The 22762-nt window shown below is 37.4% G+C and overlaps 1 protein-coding gene across 3 annotated transcripts in view; it reads left to right on the top strand.

The window, feature by feature from the left end:
* Window positions 1–22762, top strand: part of MOB1B (MOB kinase activator 1B) — a 54662-nt gene that overhangs the window by 21388 nt on the left and 10512 nt on the right. For all 3 annotated transcript variants that reach the window (XM_082726326.1, XM_082726327.1, XM_082726325.1), the window contains exons 2-4: window positions 14695–14861; window positions 16296–16389; window positions 21891–22024. In XM_082726326.1, the coding sequence (XP_082582452.1) occupies window positions 14695–14861; window positions 16296–16389; window positions 21891–22024 (395 nt within the window). The remainder of the gene's footprint in view (window positions 1–14694; window positions 14862–16295; window positions 16390–21890; window positions 22025–22762) is intronic.

Here is a 22762-nt window from a genome sequence, read left to right as displayed (position 1 = left end):
CAGTTGTTGGATCTTGTTGGATAGATCCTTTAATTATGATAAAGTGCCCTTCCTCATCACTTATTACAGTATTTTGTTTAAAATTTAATTTGTCTGATATAAAGCTTGCCACCCTAGATTTCTTTTAATGTCCATTAGGATGATAAATGGTTTTCCATCCTCTCACTTCATTTATTATTATTTTATTATTCTTTAAAAAGATTGTTTGTTTGTTTATTTATTTATTTATTCATCAGAGAGAGGAAGAGCGAGAGAACACAGAGGGAGCAGCAAGCAAAGGGAGAAACAGGCTCCCCGCTGAGCAAGGAGCCCGATGTGGGACTCCAGATGATACGTCTGGCTTTGTTCCTTTTTAAGGTTATTTTGGCTAGTCAGGGTTTTGAATTTTTTTTTTTTCTCTGGAGATTTTATTTATTTATTTGACAGAGATCACAAGTGGGCAGAGAGGCAGGCAGAGAGAGAGAAGAGGAAGCAGGGTCCCTGCTGAGCAGAGAGCCCGATGCAGGGCTCCATCCCAGGACCCTGGGAACATGACCTGAGCTGAAGGCAGAGGCTTCAACCCACTGAGCCATCCAGGTGCCCCTCAGGGTTGAATTCTTGTAATGCAAGAAAAAAATATCACACCCCTCTCCTATATCACATATATACATACTTTCCATCTGCCAGTTTCTCGGTATGGTTAGTACTATATAAACACTATATTTATTTTTTTACTTTAAAGATTTTATTTATTCATTTCAGAGAGTGAGAGAGAGAGCACAAGCAAGGGTAGAGGCAGAAGGAGAGGGAGAAGCAGACTCCCTGCTGAGCTGGGAACCCTATGTGGGCCTTGATCCCAGGACCTGGAGATCATGACTTGAGCCAAACGCAGACGCTTAATCACCTGAGCCACCCACGCACCCTGTAATTTTTTTTAAACATATTTTATTTATTTGTTTGACAGAGAGAGAATACAAGCAAGGGGAGCAGCAGAGGGAGAGGGAGAAACAGGCTCCCTGCTGAGCAAGAGCCTGATGCAGGGCTTGATCCTAGGACCCTGGGATCATGACCTGAGCCAAAGGCAGCTGCTTAACCAACTGAGCCACCCAGGCGCCCCATATTACAATTTTATTTTTCATTTCCTGAACAACTCTAAACCCGATGTTTTATTTTCTATTACTCATTGTTCTTTTGATCCCCCAGTACTTCCTCCATTAACTTTTAAAAACATTCAGATTCTTTCACTATTTTCTTGAGTAAATGCCTGCTGGAGTTTTTTGGCCTGCTCTAGTCTGTCTGTATTGGCTGATGTTGTCTAGTCTTGCCGGATAGCTGTTACTTTTGGAATCCTTTCACTTCATCCTGAGGATTCCCCCTTGCATGGCTTTTGAATTTCTTGTTTCTTAGATCTTACGTCCTTTTTCTTGGTTTCCTCCCTTACTTTGGTGGAGTAGATCTCTAAAAACTCCCTAGAAATAGTAAGTGGAATGTAAACATTTTGAGACCTTTGGTGTATGGAGATATATTCTACCTTCCTACTTGATATTATTTTTATTATGTCAGAATAGAGAGTTCTAGGTTGCAAATAATTTTTTCACAGAATTTCAATTTTAATTTACATGGTATCTAAGCTCTAGTTGTTTTATAAAGTCCAAATGCCTTTCTGATTCCTAACTTTTTGTATAAAACTTTTTTTGGTCCTCTGGACCATTGTAGGGTCTTTTCTTTGTACATACAGTTCTGGAGTTTCATAATGGTATCTTTTCTTGTGGGTCTGTTTTCATCCACTGAGTTGGTGGTCTCTTACTCTAAAAAGGCATTTTCAGTTCTGGAAAATTTTCTGGTTTATTTCTTTGATAAAATATTTTAATGATAAAATATTTTGTTTTTCTGTTTGTTGTATCTTTTTGGAATTTCTTTTACTTGGATATTGAGCTCTTAGACTGGTTCTTGATTTTTTTGCTTTCCATCTCTTTGTGTCCCAAGAGATTACTTCAAGTTTATTTTCTATTCTATTATGTTCTTCATTTCTGCTACCAATTTTTTAAAAGTTTCAAGTGTCCCATTTAGTTTCTCTTTTGTATGTAGTGCCCTATTCTTTTTTCACAAAGCAATGTTCTTTTTTTCCTGTATTAATAGTTTTTTTGGAATGGGTTCATTTTTATTCCTCTGCATTGTTTATTCAAGTTGCTTTTTTCTATTTTACTGTCTTCTTTCATGTTAGAGGCTTCCTGGAAGTGCCTGGTAACCCTTTTGCTTTCTTCTTTTATTTACAAGTAGGACAATTGAAAAACTAATTGAATTCGTGTGCGTGTGTGTGAAGGGCGTTTCATCTGTGGTATTTGCGAAGGGTGATAAGGCTAGGCTGTTTCCCTGAAGCACTCCTAGTATGAATCTTTTTAGGTCTTTGTGCATGGGTGGTCAGATTTGTCTGGAAGAGCTCTTCTGGTGTTTACTTGGAGATTATTATCCTGGCTGCACGGTTTTTGGGATCCTTTGGTTGGGGGGGTGCAGGTGCAGGGAGGCCAGATAGAGGCCCTGACATTGATTTTCTACGCTTACCCAATGTCCCCGTGTTAGGTATGGTACATTTGCCTGCATGTGTGTGCGTGATCTCCGAAGCCAGACACCCTTTCTGTTTTGCCCTTTTCACAGAGTAACTTTAGCTCCTAGTCTTTTCTTAGGATGGGGATAGTGTTGAAGCCCACTGTGCTGACTGTAGAGGGAATTTGAGTGTGTAATTTCTTAGAACGTGAAAGTCTTATTCCATGTCCATTCCCACTTCCAGAGTACTCTGCTTTATTTCTGAACCTTTTGTGGGATCTGTGGTGTAAGTTAGGTTGCTTCCAAGTTTAGGATTAGGTTTCCTTAGGTATGTTAATTCAGTTATTGATTCATCTACTTTTTAATTTTCAAAATTTCAGTTTTGTCTTTTCTTTCATTCTCTTTGTCCTTATGGGATTATGATTTTTTAAAAATTCGCTTAGGGGCACCTGGGTGGCAGGCATCAGCTTTTAGCTCAGGTCATGATCTCTGGGTCTTGGCTCGAGCTTGTATTGGGTTTCCTGTCTTGCAGGGAGTTTGCTTCTCTTTCTCGCTCCCTCTGTCCCGCCCTACCACTTGTACTCTCTCTCTCTCAAATAAATAAGTAAAATTTTGAAAAAAAAATTCACTTTTTATCATTTTGAGGAGGGAATAGAACCTAGTAGCCTACTGTCTTCAACTATCACTCTTCAGAATAGTCTTATTATAAGTTCTAATTCATTTTATTGCCATATTCTGTTAAGTATCAACAATTGTATGGTGTCTCTAAGTGAAAGGAAATTGTTTTTGTGTTTAGCTATTGTTTTTTGAGTTGTTTTGTTTCAGTCATGTGTTAGTTGGTAGTGAGTCTAAAGGTCCTTTTTCCAGCCAACAGTGTTTAATAACTTATTTTTATAAGAAAACAGGCTAATCCAAATTTGAGCTGTAAGGAACTTTTTAAAAAATTATTATCAGTCTTCACTGATACTCTACATTATTCAGATTATTCTTATGAAGTATGTTTTAGCAAATCTCATTTAAATCTTTGTCTTTGATTTTAATTATGTATTGGTTAAAATATATCTCTAAATCAGGAATGATCTCTGTTTTATTTAAAAACAAATAAAAACCAATCAACTGCATTTGAAATTATATATATTTATGTTTTTAAGGATTTTATTATTTGTTTTATTTGAAGAGAGCACGGGGAGGGATAGAGAGAGAGGGAGACAATCTCAAGCATACTTAGAGCTGAGCACAGAACCTGATATGGGGCTTGATCCCGCAACCCTGAGGTCATGACTTGACTAGAAGCCAAGGGTTGCACGCCTAATTGGCTGAGCCACCCAGGTGCCCCTGAAATTATGTTTATAGGAGAAAGGAGTAAGTGATTTTTAACTTTTGTATTCATGTTTCTGATACCTTTCTCTATCTCCACTAAGTAAAAGAAATAAAGGTTTTTCCCATTTTCCTGGACACTGTCATTTTTCATAGGCAAACATGAACTTCCTTATTTTTCTTAAGACCATTTAATGTGTTGAATTTCTTTTTTTATTTAAAGATTTTATTTGCTTATTTGACAGAGAGAGGTCACAGGTAGACAGAGAGGCCGGCAGAGAGAGAGGGGGAAGCAGGCTCCCTCTGGAGCAAAGAGCCCGATGCGGGGCTCAATCCCAGGACCCTGAGATCATGACCTGAGCCTAAGGCAGAGGCTTAACCACTGAGCCACCCAGGTGCCCCAAGACTGAACCCAATTTTATAAGCCCAGGAAATGAATTTAGCAAACATTGCCAAAATACTTGCTTTACCTTACCATTTTTGGCTTGGAGTCCTTTATTGGTTTAGCTCAGCAGACATTTGTCAAAGATCTCTGTTTTAGCCTATGCCTTCTGCTAGGTTCCGGAGATGCAGTATTGTCTTTGAGACAATAGTTCTTGCCTTTGAGAAACTCATGGTATGTTGTAAAATAGAGATGTGTGATAATGTCCTTGTGAACACAGAGGAGGCTTCCTTAACCCAGTTTATACTATCAGGGAAGCCTCCTGAGGAAAATGATACCTGAATTAATTATCTCGGGATGACTAGACAACCAGTGGGGAAAAAATGTTCAGTTAACAGTACATGGGATAAGGAAAGTAGGCTCTCATTTTGACTTCATATTTTTTTTATTTCCCTAGTCAGTCTGGCGTTATTATAAGAATTTAATTTCCTAGCATTTAGACCATAAATCTGCTGTAATTTGCATTGTATACCTATTGCTTTACTGCTTTGTATTTATAGGCAAATGGTAGGCTATAGGAATTTTAGGTGAATCTTTGCTCTAGTGTTTACTTGGGATCTATATCTGATACAAAAATTGTTCCAGGGGATACATGGTGGCTCAGTTGGAAGAGCACGTGACTCTTGATCTTGGGGTCGTCAGTTTGAGCCCCATGTTAGGCATGGAGCCTCCCAGAAAAAAAGAGAAAAGATTGTTCCATTACTGCCAAGGCTGAAGACTTGATCCTTTATTGCACCCTTTAAGATGGGTCATAGTATTGAATTGAATACCTGAGTAATTCTGCTGTTTTGCTTTGGAAAAAAAGAAAAAAGAATCCTATTATTGCAAGGAAGTGCCTGTTAGCTTTTAAAGTATGGTTAAATTACTTTAAAGTCTGGGAGAATATGGAAACCTGTTCAGTTATTAAGAAAAAAAATATATATATATGAATATATCACAGAGGTAAAAAGTACAGTGTGGAGAATATAGTCAAAATTATTGACTTACTTTGTTATTTTGTAATAACATATGGTGACAGAATGGTGACTACACTTACTGTGGTGAACATTGAGTAGCACATAGAATTGTTGAATCCATATGTTGTACACCTGAAATTAATATAACGATGTATATCAATTATATTTCAGTAATTTACAAAAGTATAAAAACTACTTCCTCCTTTCCCTCTCCCTCAGTGGGAGGAGTAAGCTTGCTTAAAATTGCTGAGATGTCTTGCTTTGATTGACGAGTTTTTAAACCAAGGTTTAAAGTATGGCTGGACTACAAAGGGCCCAAGACTGAAAATGAAATTTTGGTATCAGGATTAGCAACTAACCCCAATCCATCTGCTGCTTCTTTTGTTGCAGTTAAAATCTTTTAGATTTCTTGTGCCAAATAAAGACAATGGACCAGTTTTTTTTTTTCTTTAATATTGGGAACAACTGCTCCTTGCAATAGGAACATTTTTTTTCTCCCCTTTCAACATCATTATTTAAAGTTACGTAAACATTTAATAGGTATCTGTTACATCCCAGGTTCTGTGTTAGGTACTTGGGATTCAAGGGTGACTAAGACATGATCTATATATATACTTGACTAACTCATATTCTATTGTAAAATGCAAACAAATAAGCAAGAGAGGGAATGTTTTAAGTGGACCCTTTATGGATTAGTATAAGTGTGACAGTAGAATTGCTGTGCTCTGGATGTGTACCCCCAGATTCATATGTTGAACTCCTAATGCCTACTGTAATGGCATTAGGATGTGAGGCTTTTTGGAGGTCATTAGGTCATGAGGGCTCTACCCTCATGCCTGGGGTTAGTACCCTTATTAAAAACAAACAAACAAACAAACAAACAAAATAACAACAAGCCGGAGAGCTCCCTAACTCCTTCCAGCATATGAAGAGAAATCGGCAGGCAGCAAACCCAGAAGAGGGCCTTCACCAGTACCTGACAGTGCTGGCACCCTGTTCTTGAACTTTCATCCCTGAAACTATGGGAACTAAACTGGTATTATTTATTAGCCACTCAGTCTGTGATATTTTGTTACAGCAGCCTGAATAGACTAAGTCAGGGATGAAGTGATTGGTGTTTATTTATACATACGTGTATATACATGCATGTGAGTGTGAATATACAAACTCATATACATACTCATTCCCTAAGCATTTTAAAGCTGTCAGTTCCTATATTGTGCGGATGCTGTGTGACAGCTACCTTAAAACGAAGTTTCTCTTTTTAAGATTGTATTTATTTGTCAGAGAGAAGGAGAAGGAGAGAGCATACAAGCAGAGGCAAGCAAAGGCAGAGAGAGAAGCAGGCTCCCTGCTGGGCAAGGAGCCCGATGCGGGGCTTGGTCCCAGGACTCAGATCATAATCTGATCCGAAGGTAGCAGCTTAACCCACTGAGCCACCCAGGCGTCCCTGTATTCACTCATTTAATTATCATAATAATCCTGCATAATTGGTGATATAATCTCCAGGATACTAACAAATGCAAAAGTACACACATAAAGTATTAGAGGTGCATTAAGCTATAGTAAAGCACAAGAGAGGATGGACAGTTTTTCCTGGGAGGTTAAGAAAAAATTTTGTAAAAGAAGTGTTGTTTAAGCTCCCTAGATGTTTCTTGGTTGAAACACCAGTATATTTGGAATTACTGCCAACTCAGGTGCTAGATTCATGTTTATTCTGAGCTCTGCACAAGCAAATTTCAGTTTCTTCTTTTAACAGCGCAAATTGTATAGGATCTTGAAAATGGAGTCACTGCTGCCGCATGGAAATCACCCAGATACTCGACTCTGGGTACTTATAAAATCTCCTGTGGTTTCAGTACCTGTTTACTGACTGGGATAATGAACGCAGTGCTGGGCAAAGGAAGCTGCGGTCTGTATCCCGCTCAGAAGCTAAGACGTGATTGGAGATGTTTAGTGTCTTCACCTATAATTGAGATAATGCCTCAGATTACTTCACAGGTGTGGAAACTAATTGGCCTTCGTGTGTGAAGTGCTTTATTATTTTTTAAGGGTTAGATTATAAAATGTCATGGGGCATTAAATAGTGAATTGATCAACCCTCTGCTTATTCTTTACGAAGTCACTGAATTATACTTTTTAAGGTTCTAAGTGTTGTGAACCTGCTTTACACTGAGAGGCAACCCAGTTATCCGTTTAATACACTGGTGATATATTCCCTATAATAGTTAAAGAGCACGATGTTAAAATGTGGAAGAAAAGTTTCCATGACTAAAGATGTTTGGGAAGCCCTGGGCTAAATCATAAACAATTTTCTTTACTACTGTAGGACTTCTCATAGCTTATAAAATGCTCATTTAATAATACACTTGTGCATCTTTTGGCATTGTGCTAGCCAGTGAAGATAACAGAATTACCTGTTACCTTTAGTTTCATCTTTCCTCGAAGCCCGAGTCTTGGAAATACAGCTGTCTACCTAACATACGAATGTCTGACAGGTGTCTCAGGTTAATATGTCCCAAACCCATCTCAATAAATGGTCTGTCTTCTACCTACTTAAGACTAAAAACATAGGAATCCTTGATTTTTCACCACTTTCCACAAATCATGAAATCAAATAGTGAGTCTTGCTGGTTCTGCTACAAATACTGGAATCTGTCTTCTTTTCTCCATCCCTGCCGTGAGATTAGGGATCTTGTCTTTGTTGCTCAATGCCGTGTCTCAGGGCTTAGAAGAGTGCTACCTAGAACATAGATGGTGGTCAGAGGATGTTATTGGGAAGACAGAGTGTAAGAGTGGGTAAGTGGATAAAAGAAACTCACTTATTAAGGTGGTGAGGAGCATTTTTTTTTTCCTTCTTTTTTCCTTTCTCTTCATTTTAGGAGCATTACTTTTTAATAATAAGCATTATTCTTTGAAAAATGTAAAATGTGGAACTATAATTCATACCCTAAAACTCCTTTAAAATGTATAATTTTGTGGATTTTTAACAAAGTTGCACAATCACCCTGGCTATTTAATTCCTAAACATTTTCTTTTTTAAAAGATTTTATTTATTTATTTGACAGAGATCACAGGTAGGCAGAGAGGCAGGCAGAGAGAAGCAGGCTCCCTGCTGAGCAGAGAGCCGGATGCGGGGCTCCATCCCAGGATCCTGAGATCATGGCTTGAGCTGAAGGAAGAGGCTTAACCCACTGAGCCACTGAGGCGCCCCAATTCCTGAACATTTTCATCGAACCCTGGAAGAAACCTAATATCATTAGTAGTCACTCCTCCAGTTCCTTCTCTCCAGCCCTAGTTTCTGTTGCTGTGGATTTACCTATTCTGGTCATTTCATATAAATGGAGTCATACAATATGTGATACTACATATTTTGTGTCTGGGTTCTTTGCACTAGCATAGTATTACCAAGATTCACTCATGCTATACCATGTATCACTGGGCACGTCCTAGGCTAGGTTTTTTATTTATTTATTTGCCAGAGTGAGACTGAGAGAGTGTGAGAGTACAAGCAGGGGGAGCAGCAGGCAGAGGGAGAGAGGAAGAAGCGGGTTCCCCACAGAGCAAGGAGCCTGATGCGGGACTCGATCCCAGACTCTGGGATCAGACCTGAGCTGAAGGCAAACACTTAGCCCATTGAGCCACCCAGACATCCTTTTTTTTTTTTTTTTTTTAATAAAGATAGACTTTCTCTGTTAGTGTATCTCATCAACATTTTTTTTAATCTAGTTTTTTTAAATTGAAGTGTAATTGACATATAATATCCTCCTGGTTGCAGGTATATTTTCATCAGCTTTTTAATCTTACCAGAATTCCTCAATTGCTGGTCTGCTGATAGCCTTCTTTCAGGGTTTCTAACAATGTTAAGGACTTTTTACTTTCCTAACATTAACCATAGCTGCAGTAGTACCACTCTGTGGTAATAGTGACTTAAAAAGAATGTTAGACATGGGGTGCCGCAGTGGCTCAGTCGGTTGAATGTCCCACTCTTGGTTTTGGCTCAGGTCATGATATCAGGGGTCCTGGGGTCAGCCCCTCGTCGGGCTCCGCGCGCCGCAGGGAGCCTGCTCGAGGTTCTCTCCCTCCGCCCCTTCCCTTGTGTGTGTGCGCTCTCTCCCTCTAAAATCAATCTTTTTTAAAAAGAAAAGAATGTTTGAGTGAGACAGAAATGTAGGTAGGTATGTTTGTTTAGATTGCTAACTTTCTTTAATGAAGATGGTCTCTTCGATATTCAAAGCTTTTAGCCTATAGCCTTTAGCTTTATTATTTTTAGAACATGTACTACTTGATTTTGGTAATTTCTAACACTTTTTGCTGGTACATATATGCCTTTCTGAAAGCATTAGTATGTTTGTCAACCTTTTGAGAGAAATTGCTCTCTGTTGGGATTTTATTTTTTCCTTAATGGTAGTACTAAATATTCATATAAATTAGAAGAGATATGAGGAGAAGAAATGGAATTAAGTAGTTGGAATATTGTTTTAAAAATGTGTCTGATAACTCCCTCAGTATGAATTAGTCTTGTGCTTTTTCATAAGTGGCTTGATTAAAACTTTGGTGACTTAGGAAGAAAATTGTTTGAAATAATTGAATGGAAGATAAAGGTAAATAAGCATCATGTAGTCTTTGGTTATGGGTGAAAGAATGGGCTTTAAATATTTAAATCCTAGATTTAAATTCTGGCTCCTTTATCTACCACTCTTATAATCTTGAGCAAATTATGTAAGTTCTTTAAGCCTCAGTTTTGTTATCCATAAAATAAAATAATAGTCTGTACATCATAGAGTTAAAAGGATTAAATGAGATATTACATGTAAAATACTTCTGAGCACAAAGCCTGCAGTAAATGTTAGTTAATATTAATTACCATCATTACTGTCCTGATGTAGGAGTTCTTAGCCTGAATTTCATTGGAACTATCCATTAACAAGTGTTTATCAGGTACCTGATCTTTAGTATTGGACTTAGACCTATGGAAGGAGCTGCTGATGTGAGTAACAGGCTGGTACCTAGAGTTGGAACAAAGAAAATGAATATTAGTGATTCAGTAGTGAGGTAGGTATTATTATTCCCGTTTTATAGATGAGGAAGCTGAGGCTTGGTAATCTTAAGTAACTCGTTCAAGATAATTGACATGTTCTTCAGTGTCAAAATACACAGATATCTATTCTAACCCATCTTAGTGCCCCAGTTTTAAGTTCTCTATGTATCTCCCCTTTGCCCCATTTCCTTTAGTCTTAAGATTTTCCTATCCAAATTTGAAAGTATCATAGTTGGATTGGACGATAAAGGATTAAAATTAAGGGTAATAATGTATGTGACACTGTTGAGATGGTAGGAAATGGTTTATGGGAATTAACCTAGGTATCACTGTGGAGCTAATCAATTCTTTAGGTTCTCAAGGACGAAATAAATAATGCTCTTGAAACTTAAAAAAGGTAAATCAAATTGGATGACTAATTAATTATAAGGGAGGTGGGTTCAGGGTTTTCCCTTAGGACACAGTTATTTGTCAAGCCAACATGTCTTGCTCTAGAAAATGATTGGCCTTCTGATGTGACTAAGAGAACCGGCCAGGACAAACAACCCCGTTGTTGTTTACTTGGAAAGAAAAGACCTCAGGATAATGCCATGAATTATCAAAAAGGGAAATTCATTCCCTTACGTGTAATGTATCATTCACATAGAAAGCCCCAAATTCTCATAAAGTTATGATACTGTGTTAGGAGCTGTACGAGAATAAGTAGAATCGTTTTCCTCTAAGACTGAAAATGTGCATAGGCATTTTCATACATTGTTAATGGGACTGTGAAAGGGTACAACTTATTTGGGGAAAAATAGGTTTATATAAGATCTAAAAATGTGAATATAATTTAGCACAGCAATTTTATTTTTAGTGATTTATTCCTCATATATGCATGTGCAGGAGGATACTTACTTCAGTGTTGTAATAACAAACGACTGGAACAGCCTAAATGCTTATCATTAAGTGACTGATTAAAATGTATTATACACTTATATAAGGAAGTACTATTGAATCTTAAAAAGAAGAAGTTAGATCTACTTCTATCTTAATATACAACCATCTCCTGGATATATTAAGTGAAAAACATTATTTAGTATGTATAGCATGCAACGATTGTGTTAAAACAAAAAACAGGCCCAAGTGTTTTTGGCCTTGTTTAGACATAGACTCTTTGGAAGGATATACAAGATAATTCCTCTGAGATTCTTCTGATACACAGTTCTCTTCTAAGGAGGGTGGGAGGCAGTGTACTTTCTGTTATTGAAGATGTTTTTGAATATTTGCATCAAATGTCTTAAAATGTCATGTGAGATATATGCATTTGGCCATACATTGTTTTTATAAGAGCTTTACTCATTGATAAGGACTTTTGCATGTATGCTTTCATATTTGTGCTTTTGAACTTGAGGACTCTGTCATTGGTCTTTTTGACCTAGAAATGGGAAGCAGTACTGAACTTCCAGAGGTAGGGTGGATACTGGTGGAAGTTTCAGGTTGAAAAAGCTGAATGTGGGTTCTAAAAATAATATTTAAAAAAATATAGAGTATGGAAATGGTTAGGTTATTCTGCCTGAATAAAGCAGAAAGGTTAGAGAGAAAGAAAACTAAAGGACTTGAGAACATTTCAGAAGTTTGAGTGTGCATGGAAAAGAGGAACAGAGAAAGGAGTCAACAGTTTTAAAAACAGTTTTAGGGGGCGCCTGGGTGGCTCAGTGGGTTAAAGCCTCTGCCTTCGGCTCAGGTTATGATTCCAGGATCCTGGCATCCAGCCCCGTAGCCTTGGGCTCTCTGCTCAGCAGGGAGTCTGCTCCCCCCACAGCCCCCCACCTGCCTCTCTGCCTACTTGTGATCTCTGTCTGTCAAATAAATAAATAAAATCTTAAAAAAAAAACAGTTTTAGTTTTTAGAAACTAAAATCATTTTATAAACATTATCTCATCTCTTAAATTATGCCCTTTTATAAAAAGTTATTTTCCAGACTTTCGAAAGACGAAATAAAGACGTTGAAGCCCAGATGATAATTTGTGGTTTCTTAAGTAACGTGAGAAGAAAATGGCAAAATGAGGAATAGAACCTTGTTTTCTTAATTTCTAGTCTAGCCCCACAATTAGCATTAGATCACCTGAAACTTGTTATGGGAATAGCATCAAAAAACAAAACAAAAATTTTAAAACTTCTTTTGTAAACTTGATGTGTAAAAGCATTTGTTTCCAAAGTTAAGGTTATGTTTGCTGCAGTGTTAGGAAAAGAGGATGGGAATCGTGGTTGAATAAAACTTCGGGTATTGCTCTACCATTTCCTTTGTTACTCTGTCATTCTGGTTCAGCAACAGGAAGACAATAAAAAAAACCTAACATTTTATTTGCACAGCATTTTACAATTTTAAAAACTTTTTCACATATATTTTCTCGTTTTGCAGCAGATTTAAGATACAGATACTGCTGATGTTTCGTTATTTTTATTAGGCTTTCACTGTTTAAGAAAGAATAGACTCAGGAAAATTGGGGTATTTGCTCGCGATTACATACCTTGGCCCTCACAAAATCGAACTCAGGGTTTTTTTTTCCTTTCTACTCAAGAATTAAGTCTTATGAGGCAGGTTTATTTAGCTTTGTGGAAGACCAGTTCTGGAGAGGACACCAATCTAAAAGCATTTGGAAGCCTAAAATTTCGTGGTAGAGTGATTCAGTACATAGGGGGCAGGTGAGGCTCTGACCCTTCTCAGAGTGCAGGCACAGCTGATGGCCCTGTAACTTTCAACAATTTGTCGCATCCTCAGTTGCTGTATTAGTCTGAAGAGTGGCGAATTAAAGGGAGTGTACTTAATTTACACCCTGCCTGAAGACATGTACCAGATTACTCCTAGGAGTTACGTTTGTAATTAATCACACATAAATTAATGAAATTTTTATAAACAAAGGGTGAGAAGGGTGGGAAAATGAAGTAAGTCTTAAGCTTGGTGCAGCCACAATGATCCTTTCTGTGTTTTTATATTTTAGAGACGCTGGGAGAGAATTTGGTGTTTAGTGCATTACCGGATTAGACTGAAGATGAGTTTCTGCTCTCTAGTGGTGGTCTAGGGACGTACTGTGTCTGACGTTTTGACATGTCTGTTTACTCTGAGAGCAATGGGAAAACCACTGAGTGGTTTTAAGCAGAGGAGTTATGTCCGGTCAGGGCTTTTAATGATACTTTGTTAGGTAGAGATAACTGGCAGAGAGAGGGGGCCAGTGTTAGAGTTGAAGACCCTGTTTACTCCAGTTGAACACTTGGGGAAAGACCCATGTGAAGAACGCTGTTGCCTTAGAAATGCAAAATACTACGCATTTGAATTGAATATTTGGGTTGACTGGTGGATTCTTAGTTTATCTCAGGATCCTTAGTATTTTTTGAAAGCATATCGGGTGATTGTACTATGTAACCAACATTGAGAACTACCCTTTATCTTGGGGAAGACAGGAGACATCATGCGGTTAAGCTTGGGAGAAAGGGGGTAGTGAGTGAAAAGTTACGGAGAGCTTGGGAAGTATAATGGTGGTTGTTCTTTTTGGAATTCCCTTTTCATATTCGTAAGCTCCACGAGTCTGAAGACTTTGGTGGTATGGATTTAGTAATATTAAACTTTACAGGGTTCCCACTTACCCACCTTCCTCTAATTCATTCTTTCTTAACTGTTCCTTTTTATATGAAGAGAAGAAAAGGGAAGTATTAAGAAGGGATGACTGGAGTATAATACAGTTTGATAAGAATTTGATAACATTAACAGAAGGATCCATCTCTTAAAAACTCTTAAACTCTAAGACTAGTTTTACTTGACCCATTGAAAAAAAATGCATCTATATATCCACACAAATTCAGAAATTTTAGCGAGACAACCATATTAAGGTCTAGCTACTTATCTGCATATGTGGAATTCTGCATTAAGATTGCTGCTGCTTCCTCTAATTGGGCAGAACGTAGAACATGTAGCTTCTCTTTCTCACTCTAGAATTTTTATGTTTTATTGATGTAAAACTATTATCTTTAATGAAGGAAATAAATTATTTTTACTAGAACAAGAGACATAATAGGGGTGAAAAGGAATAAAATGACTGAAAACAATCACAGAAATACTTTGTTTTTATAGACTACAACCTATAATTCTAAATCACTAATTTATGGTGAAAAGCTGGATTAATTATAGCTAAAAATTCACTTTCTCCTTGGAAGTTGTAGTAGGGAATGTAGAGAAAGTTTGTAGGAGTTTTGGGTATCAAACATAGTAGCTACAACCTTATTTTGCTGGGATTTAATGTTGCAGGTACAATTTAGGGCTCTTTATTTGTGGACTTTAGGATCACCTCAGTGTTAATTTAGTAGTACAGCGCGGTGTACTCTGTTGAAAGTCATGCCTTAAATATTGAGGTTCTTTTTTTCTCTTCTATTCATAGTGGTAGCCGCTCCTCTAAAACTTTTAAACCAAAGAAGAACATTCCGGAGGGTTCTCACCAGTATGAACTCTTAAAGCACGCAGAAGCCACGCTTGGCAGTGGCAATCTCCGGATGGCTGTCATGCTTCCTGAGGGCGAAGATCTAAATGAATGGGTTGCAGTGAACAGTAAGTAGCCTGTCTGTTTCTAGTGGACTCTAAGTTATGTTAGTAGACTAATTGTAGGTGAGTGCTGGCATGTTGTCTGTTCAAGGATCTAGTTACCGACCTAATGCCACAGTTACAGTGATAACCTCAGGCCACTTTAGCCTTTATGTTATTTTATTGTGAGTATGGAGTTTTATGAAATTTTTGTCTCCTGTTACAATGTAATACAGAGAATAGATTTACCATCTTCAGTAGAAAAAAAATGATAATGATGACAGCAGTTAATATTTATGGAACACTAATTCTGTGTCTGGCTCTGCATGGATTATTTATATTTCATCTTGACAGTCTTGTGATGTAGGTACTATTATTATTTCAGTTTAATATAGATAAGGTGAGACAGAAAATTAGTAATTTGCCTAGGTCATACAAATGGTAGAACCTGGGCTCAAATAAATAGAGCTTTAGGATTTTAGAGACTGCGCTTTTTTGTTTTTTACGTTTTTATTTTAATTCCAGTTAGTTAACATACAGCGTTGTATTAGTTTCAAGTGTGTGATATAGTGATTCAGTACGTCCACGAGTCACCCAGTGCTCACCAGGACAAGTGGAGACTACCCTTCAGCCGCTGTGCTAAATTGCTTCTTTCAGTAGCATTCTCAATTATTTGTCTACATTATGCCCTTTTTTTCCCCCCCAAAAGGAAACCAATAATGATCTTGTGAAGTTAGTAAAATACGTTTATGAGATACTCTTATTTTGGGGTAGACTTATAAAAAATTTTCAAATCAGTGTAGTTAATACGCAGTGTTGCATTAGTTTCAGAAGTACAATAGTGTTTCTCCGATTCTGTACGTTACTCGGTGCTCATCCAGGTCCGGGTACTCCGAATGCCCTTTGCCTTTCACCCTTCTCCTCCCCCTTCCCACTGCCTCCCCTCTGGCCACCACTCACTTGTTCTCTATAGTTTAGAGTCTGGTTTTTGGTTTGTCTCTTTTCTTTGTTTTGTTTCTTAAATTCCATATTGGACTGAAACCATACGGTGTTTGTCTTTCTCTGACTCCCTTATTTCACTTAGCCTTATACCCTCTAGATTCATCCACACTGTTGCAGGTAGCAACAGTAGTTGCGTAGGGCTCAATCCCAGGACCCTGAGATCATGACCAGGGCGGAAGTCCAGAGTTGGATGCTTAACTGACTGAGCCACCCAGGCGCCCCAAATTTGTGTTGGCTATATGTGTTGCAGAGAATTTCTCCCATTCTGTGCTTGTTTTTTTACCCTCTTAAGAGAGTCGCTTAATAAACAGAAGCCCCTAATTTCAGAGTAGCCAAATATTGTGATTTCTGTGTATGCTTTTGCCTCTTCTTTTTAGAGGAAAGAATACTGATAATATGATTCTGCTTGAGTAAAATTAAAATTTAATTCTTTTCTTATAACTAATGCTTGCCTTGCAGCTGTGGATTTCTTCAATCAGATTAATATGCTTTATGGAACAATCACAGATTTCTGTACAGAGGAAAGTTGTCCAGTGATGTCAGCTGGCCCAAAGTAAGACATGGTTTATGATCAATTCTCATTTTTACTTAAACGTTCTTAGATAAGAAGAAAGTTTCTGACCATATGATTTCTCTATTCAGCATCTCCTTCAGTGGTTCACTAATGGCTGATAAGTATTAAGTCCAGACTTCTAAGCCCGAGCTTCATGGCCCTCCCTGTATAATCCGCTTTCCTCCTTTCCTCGCTTTGCTTATGAATCTCCTCTGGTCTGTCCAGACTATGTAGATTACTGGCAGTGCCTCACTATTCCCTCCATTACTTCCACTCTGAAAACTTGCTCATTCCATTATTCTTTTGGATATTTTTCTTCTCTTCCCATCCCCCTCCAGTCATTATCTGGTAATATTTCAAAAATTCTTACCCATCTGCAAGGCCTAAATCAAATGCTTCTTATGAAATCTTTTGATTTTTTTCATACTAGACCTGATCTATTTAACTTTTTTGTCTTTGTGATTACATTTCTTTATTTTATATTATACTTACACTATTTATACATGTCTTATTTAACCTATTAGATTCCTTCTTCATTTAAATCCTTTTGGTGCAAAAACAGTGCCTGCCACCTAGTTAGCACTTGGTAAATGTTTGCTTGGATCAATAAATTTTTGAAACTGGATTTTATTATTTCTATGGCTGATAATGACTGCTGCCATTTATTTAGTGCTATCTAAAATGTTAGGACTTTCATACATTTCATCTTTTACTTCATAAAGCAAGCCTATGACATAAGAAAAGAAATTGAGTCTGAGAGAGGTTAAGTAACATGTCCAAGGTCCTATTATCTAGAAGCTGGAGAACCAGAATTGAAATCTAAATGGCTTTGATTCTAGTGCTTCCACTCTTACTTGGTACATTGTATTATTATTTTACTATTATAAGCTATATTAATTGATATTTACAAGACATTAAGAAAAGTTTTAATTTTTAGTGCTGACTTTATAAAAAGTCATATATCCTACATATACATATATAAAAAGTCATATACCCTAAACCCTTATCATATAATGGTCTAAACATCAAAATAAAGCAAAACAGGGGTGCCTGGGTGGCTCAGTGGGTTAAGCCTCTGCCTTCGGCTCAGGTCGTGATCTCGGGTCCTGGGATCGAGCCCCATGTTGGGCTCTCTGCTCTGTGGGAGACAGCTTCCCCCCATCTCTCTGCCTGCCTCTCTGCCCACTTGTGATCTCTGTCAAATAAATAAAATCTTAAAAAATAAAGCAAAACAGCACTGCCCAGGCTTACGAGTGCTTGGGAGTATTATCATTTTAAGTTGTGGCCTTAGATTGCTAATCACTTATTGTAGACTATTTTTGGTGACTTTTAAATAGTGAGATTATTGACTACCCAAGAGATTCAGTGTTACTAGTTCATAGTCATACTTTATTTTTTGAGCAGATTCACATATTGAGCAAGTATTACCTACTTGGAGTTGTTTTTCTTATCCTTCAAATTAATTCCAAATGAGTTTAGGTGTTTCTTGGAATCCAGGACTTTTAAAGAGGGCTGACAGTTTGCCATCATCAGAGATGTTCAAAAGAATATGATTTTAATATTTCCTAAGGTAATTTTTTTAAATAAAGAACATATTTTAAGACTATTTCAAACTTTGAAACTTCCAGTAATTTTAGGTGTACAGAAAAGTTACCAGAAGAGCATGAGGAGCTCCCATATTTCTTTGGCAGCAAATTCCTCAATTATTAATGTCTTAGTGCATTTGCTTCATCACCTACTCTGTGTGTATACTCATTAATGTTAATTTTTTCTAAACCTTTTGAGCAAGTTGTAGACATTAATGCCTCTTCCCCCTCATATTCAACTGTGTATTTTCCAAAAACTAGGTTACTCTTCTATGTAATCGGCATATAGACTGTCCAGATCACTTCTTGTGATTTGGACACATACACATTAAATAATTGCTTCAGCAGTATCTCAGTTTTCCCTTTCTGGTCCAGGATTCAGGATCCTATCTAGGAATATATATTGCATTTATTTGATTTCTCTCTTTACGTACCTATAATTTAGAATAATTTTTCAGTCTTTTTCTGGTATTGCCCTTTACATGGAAAAGAGTTAACATAGCAGGCCTGTTACCTCTTGAAAGACCTGTTAAAAGTTGCTATCTTTGTGGACAGCCAGCTGGGAAGTTGGATTTCTTTTTCTTTTCTTTTCTTTTTTTTTTTTTTTTTTTAAAAGATTTTATTTATTTGACAGCGAGTGAGAGCACAAGCAGGTGGTGGTGAGAGAGGGAGAAGCAGGCTCCTCTTTGAGCAGGGAGCCTGAAGCGGGAGGGGGGGGGGCTCAATCCCAGGACCCTGAGATCATGACCCTAGTGGAAGGCAGACACTTAACCAGGTGCCCCAGGAATTTGGATTTCAAAAGGGTTCCTACCTCCCTAACTCAAGACTGGGTCACTGTGCCTAAACTCTTTGTACAAACAGTATGGCCAGTGCTTTCCTTCTGGGAATCTAGAATTGTAATATGTGCCACCCAAAGGGTGTCTACTTGATCATGCCCCAGTAACTAAAACCTGTACACCGAGTCTCTGATGAGCTGGCCTGGTAGACAGTACTTAACGTGTGCTATCATTACTGAGTCTTGGGGCAATTTAAATGTGTCCCTGTGACTCCAGTGGGAAAAGACTCTTGGTTTCCTCTGGCTTCGCCCCATTTGTTTTTTCTTTTTGCTGGTTTTGGTTTGTGTTCTTTTACGGTTGTAAACAATAGCTTTGAGTACAACTATGTGCTGAGTTCTCTAAGTTCTTTTAGCAAATCATCAAACCTGGTAGTGATCTTGGGGACCTCTTCCTTATACTGTCTGTCTGATGTTTCCTTATGACCACATTCAGACTGTGCATTCTTGGCAGGACACCATAGAAATGCTCATTTTTTGGTCAGTGAATAATATCAGGGGCACACACTGTCAACCATCCCATCACTGTGATGTTAACCCTGATTACTTCATCGTCTTAGTGTGTGCAAGGTTTCTTTACCTCAATTTGCCATTCCCCCCTTGAAATTGACTAGTATTCGCTGTGAGGTTTTCTGATATTATACCAATACCTGTGAATTAGGGAGAATTACTGCCACGCAGAATACTGCTGTGATCGCTTTCTCAGAGAAACCTTATCTAAATAGCTGATTAGGAAGAACGTATGTAATTCTTCAAAAGTAGCGGGCATAGGATCTCTATAAAGATATTATAAAAACAAAAAACATTCTTCCTTTTCTTCTTCCTTCCAGTCATCTGTCCTTCCTTCTAACGACCTTCCTTTCCTTCTTTCCCTCCTTTTCCTGCCTTCCCTTCCTCCTTCCCGTCTTTCTGCTTTGCCCTCCCCTTAACCTCCCGCCCTTCCTTTTAATTTTGAGAGTCTTAAGCTTTGTCCATTGTTAGTGCTGAGAAGATACAGTTGTCCTCATGCTTTGCCATCTTTAGCAGAAGATGCTTGGCATTGTACCAAGGAGAGGCATTTGTTAGTAGCTTAGTACTGGCCCCTTGCAAAGTGTGACTGAGTGATGGCTCCGGATTTTGTCAGTTATTATTTATTATTACCAAGATTGCAATTTGCAAAATATTTTCTTTTTCTTTTTTAAAGATTGGTATGAACTTATCATGATGACAGAAATACAGTTCAAAGAGAATGGTCTGACAAAAGTGAAATAAAAAAATCAGTGTGGGCAAAATAGAGTTATAGGATGAAGTCATCTTAAGTATAAACATGACAAAAGAAGAAGAATGGGTCAGGAAATATAAGCAGTATATAGTTTTATTTTTATTTTTTTGAATTTATTTTATTTTATTATTTCAGTGTTCCAAAATTCATTGTTTATGCACCATACCCAGTGCTTCATACAATACGTGCCCTCCATAATACCCACCACCAGGCTCACCCAACCCCTTACCCCTAGTTCTGTTTTTCAAAAAGCTTTAGGATATTGAAAGTTAGTATGCTTAAAAAATTGAAAATGATTTTTAGGTCAACTGTGTCTGCTTTTGATTTTTGCATTTAAAAGTGAATATGTAACCCCTGGTCACTAACAATGAAAAATGCGTTTGGGAGGAAGGGAAAAAATTTTCAGGTTTCTTAACATGTGGGAGAAAATATGGATAAGTACCTGTCTTTAAGTGAAGAGTAATTATGGCTAAAAGTTCTACCATTCATGGTCTCTGTCTCTCAAGGATCAAATAAGAACAGGCCTGAGTCCCCCTCAGAACTTTAATTTCAGTTCAGAAAGGATCTCTTGACCATGAAAGTGATGAAGCAGTGGAATAGAATGCCAAATGTTGGGGAATCTCCTCTTGGAGACCTTCAAAGTGAACTTGAGAGTCATCTCTGTTGCCCAGGGTTGGCAGTAAGGTGTGCTGTTAGAATGTTTGTTCAGGTGTATCGTGTTGAGGTTTATTGTTCAGATGTAAGTAGCTGTGATTAAATGGAAAGCTTTGTTATTTAACCCATCTCAAGATCATTTTCATCATTTAAAATACTCTATAATATTTTTCCATTGTATTTCTTTCACCTTCTTCATTAGACACACTGACCTATCATTTTGTCAGTTCAAACTGGAACAAAAACAAATTGGCTTCAAAGAGAGAAGCTAAGTGGTAGAAGTAATCTTTTGGAAACTAAAATACAAAATGATGGTTCAATTTAGAGATTTTTATGCTTTGGAGTTTCAGCTGTGTGCTTATTCCTTGTCTTAAAAATCAGGTTGTGGTTATGAGTGGGTGTGGGCGTGTGTATAACTCTGTTATCATTCTTGCCAGACTGTTTCTACCTACTCATTTACAAGACTATCTCCTCTACTAGTCTATTTTCCTTGACAGTATGGAAAGTGTCTTTTATTTTAGTATCCCTTGGTCCAGAACAGTATTTTATATCACGTGATAGGTGCACATTCAATATTGATTATACCAAAGAATAGTTCTGTTAATACCCAGGTCCTATAGGCGTCTTTATTTGGGTTGCCATTTTTCTTTAAAGGCATATTTAGCTCCTCAACCAAATGTACTTAGTTAGATATTGACTCATTCTGTTCTTGTTGCATGTTACCCTGGAACTTCCATGTCATTCTCTATCCTTAACTCAAAATTTGAAGCCCCAAATTAAAAGAATTGTATTGCATAAGAGAAATGTTTTTCAAAGAAGATAAAAACAACCATAAAGATTAAAGGTGTTTATCAGAGAAGTGGAAACTTAGTTAAGTTTTCTACTATTATGATTCTAAAATATAAATGCTGTATATAAAGAAAGGTTTACAAAAAATGAGTTTGATGGGATCTGCTTAGTTTGGATCATGATAAATGTAAAATAGTTTAGTTACAGTTTAAAGGCTCTAAATTTAAATGCCAAGTGCAAAATATGTTTAGAGGAGCAGATTGTTTAAAACCTGTCCTGTGTATGTACATTCATAATAAATGTACATATATAACACAAAATATATACATTTTGTATAGGTATATACTAATAATCTCTGTCTGTTATTTTTCCAATACAGATATGAGTATCATTGGGCAGATGGAACAAACATAAAGAAGCCTATTAAGTGCTCTGCGCCAAAGTATATTGATTACCTGATGACTTGGGTTCAGGACCAGTTGGATGATGAGACATTATTTCCATCAAAAATTGGTATAATTGTTTTGTATAATTGGAATCCATTGTGATTTATCTAATTTCATGTGTTTTTTAGAGCTTATGGGCTTTCTATTCCAGGAACCATACTAGACTACCATATCTATCAAAATATTTATAATCTTATACATTCAGAAGTATCGTTTTGGGGTGCCTTAGGTGTCTGCCTTCAGCTCAGGTCATGATCCTGGATGTCATCATCCCAGGATTCTGCTGAGCAGGGAGCCTACTTTTTCCTCTTCCTCTGTTGCTACCCCTGCTGTGCTGTCTTGCTCTCTCCGTCAGATAAGTTAAAAAATAAACAAACAAACAAATAAATAAATAAAAGTGTCTTATCTTTTTCACACCAGGTTTATCATGAACATTAAGTGAAAGCTCTCTGTAATCTTAAACAACAAGAAGATTAGTGTATCTTGGTTAGTAACAAAATTTGCCCTGTTTACAGAGAAAAAAGACTGAATGCTAGGTAGGCAGGGAGTGTCATCTGCCACAGTCATATCCATGTCTTGTTTAGGGAAGGAGTTTATAGGACTTATACCCAGTTTTACAGTGTGTTTGTGGCAGAGAGGGAGTTAGAATTCATGAGTACAGTGTGAATCTTAAAGACTGTGGAATCAAGCGAGCTGAGAAGGCAGCAGGATTGAGAGGGGGGCTTGTTATCTACTGAGTGACTTTGGCTTTTTTTATATTTGCTTTTAAGGAAGCTATATTTTCTTTCAAGTGGAAATTGTTCAC

The sequence above is a fragment of the Mustela nivalis genome (assembly GCF_964662115.1).
Source record: "Mustela nivalis genome assembly, chromosome: 4".
In the NCBI taxonomy this organism is placed as follows: Eukaryota; Metazoa; Chordata; class Mammalia; order Carnivora; family Mustelidae; genus Mustela; species Mustela nivalis.
Note: the sequence above shows the minus strand (reverse complement) of the source record. Positions and strands in the feature narration are given on the sequence as shown.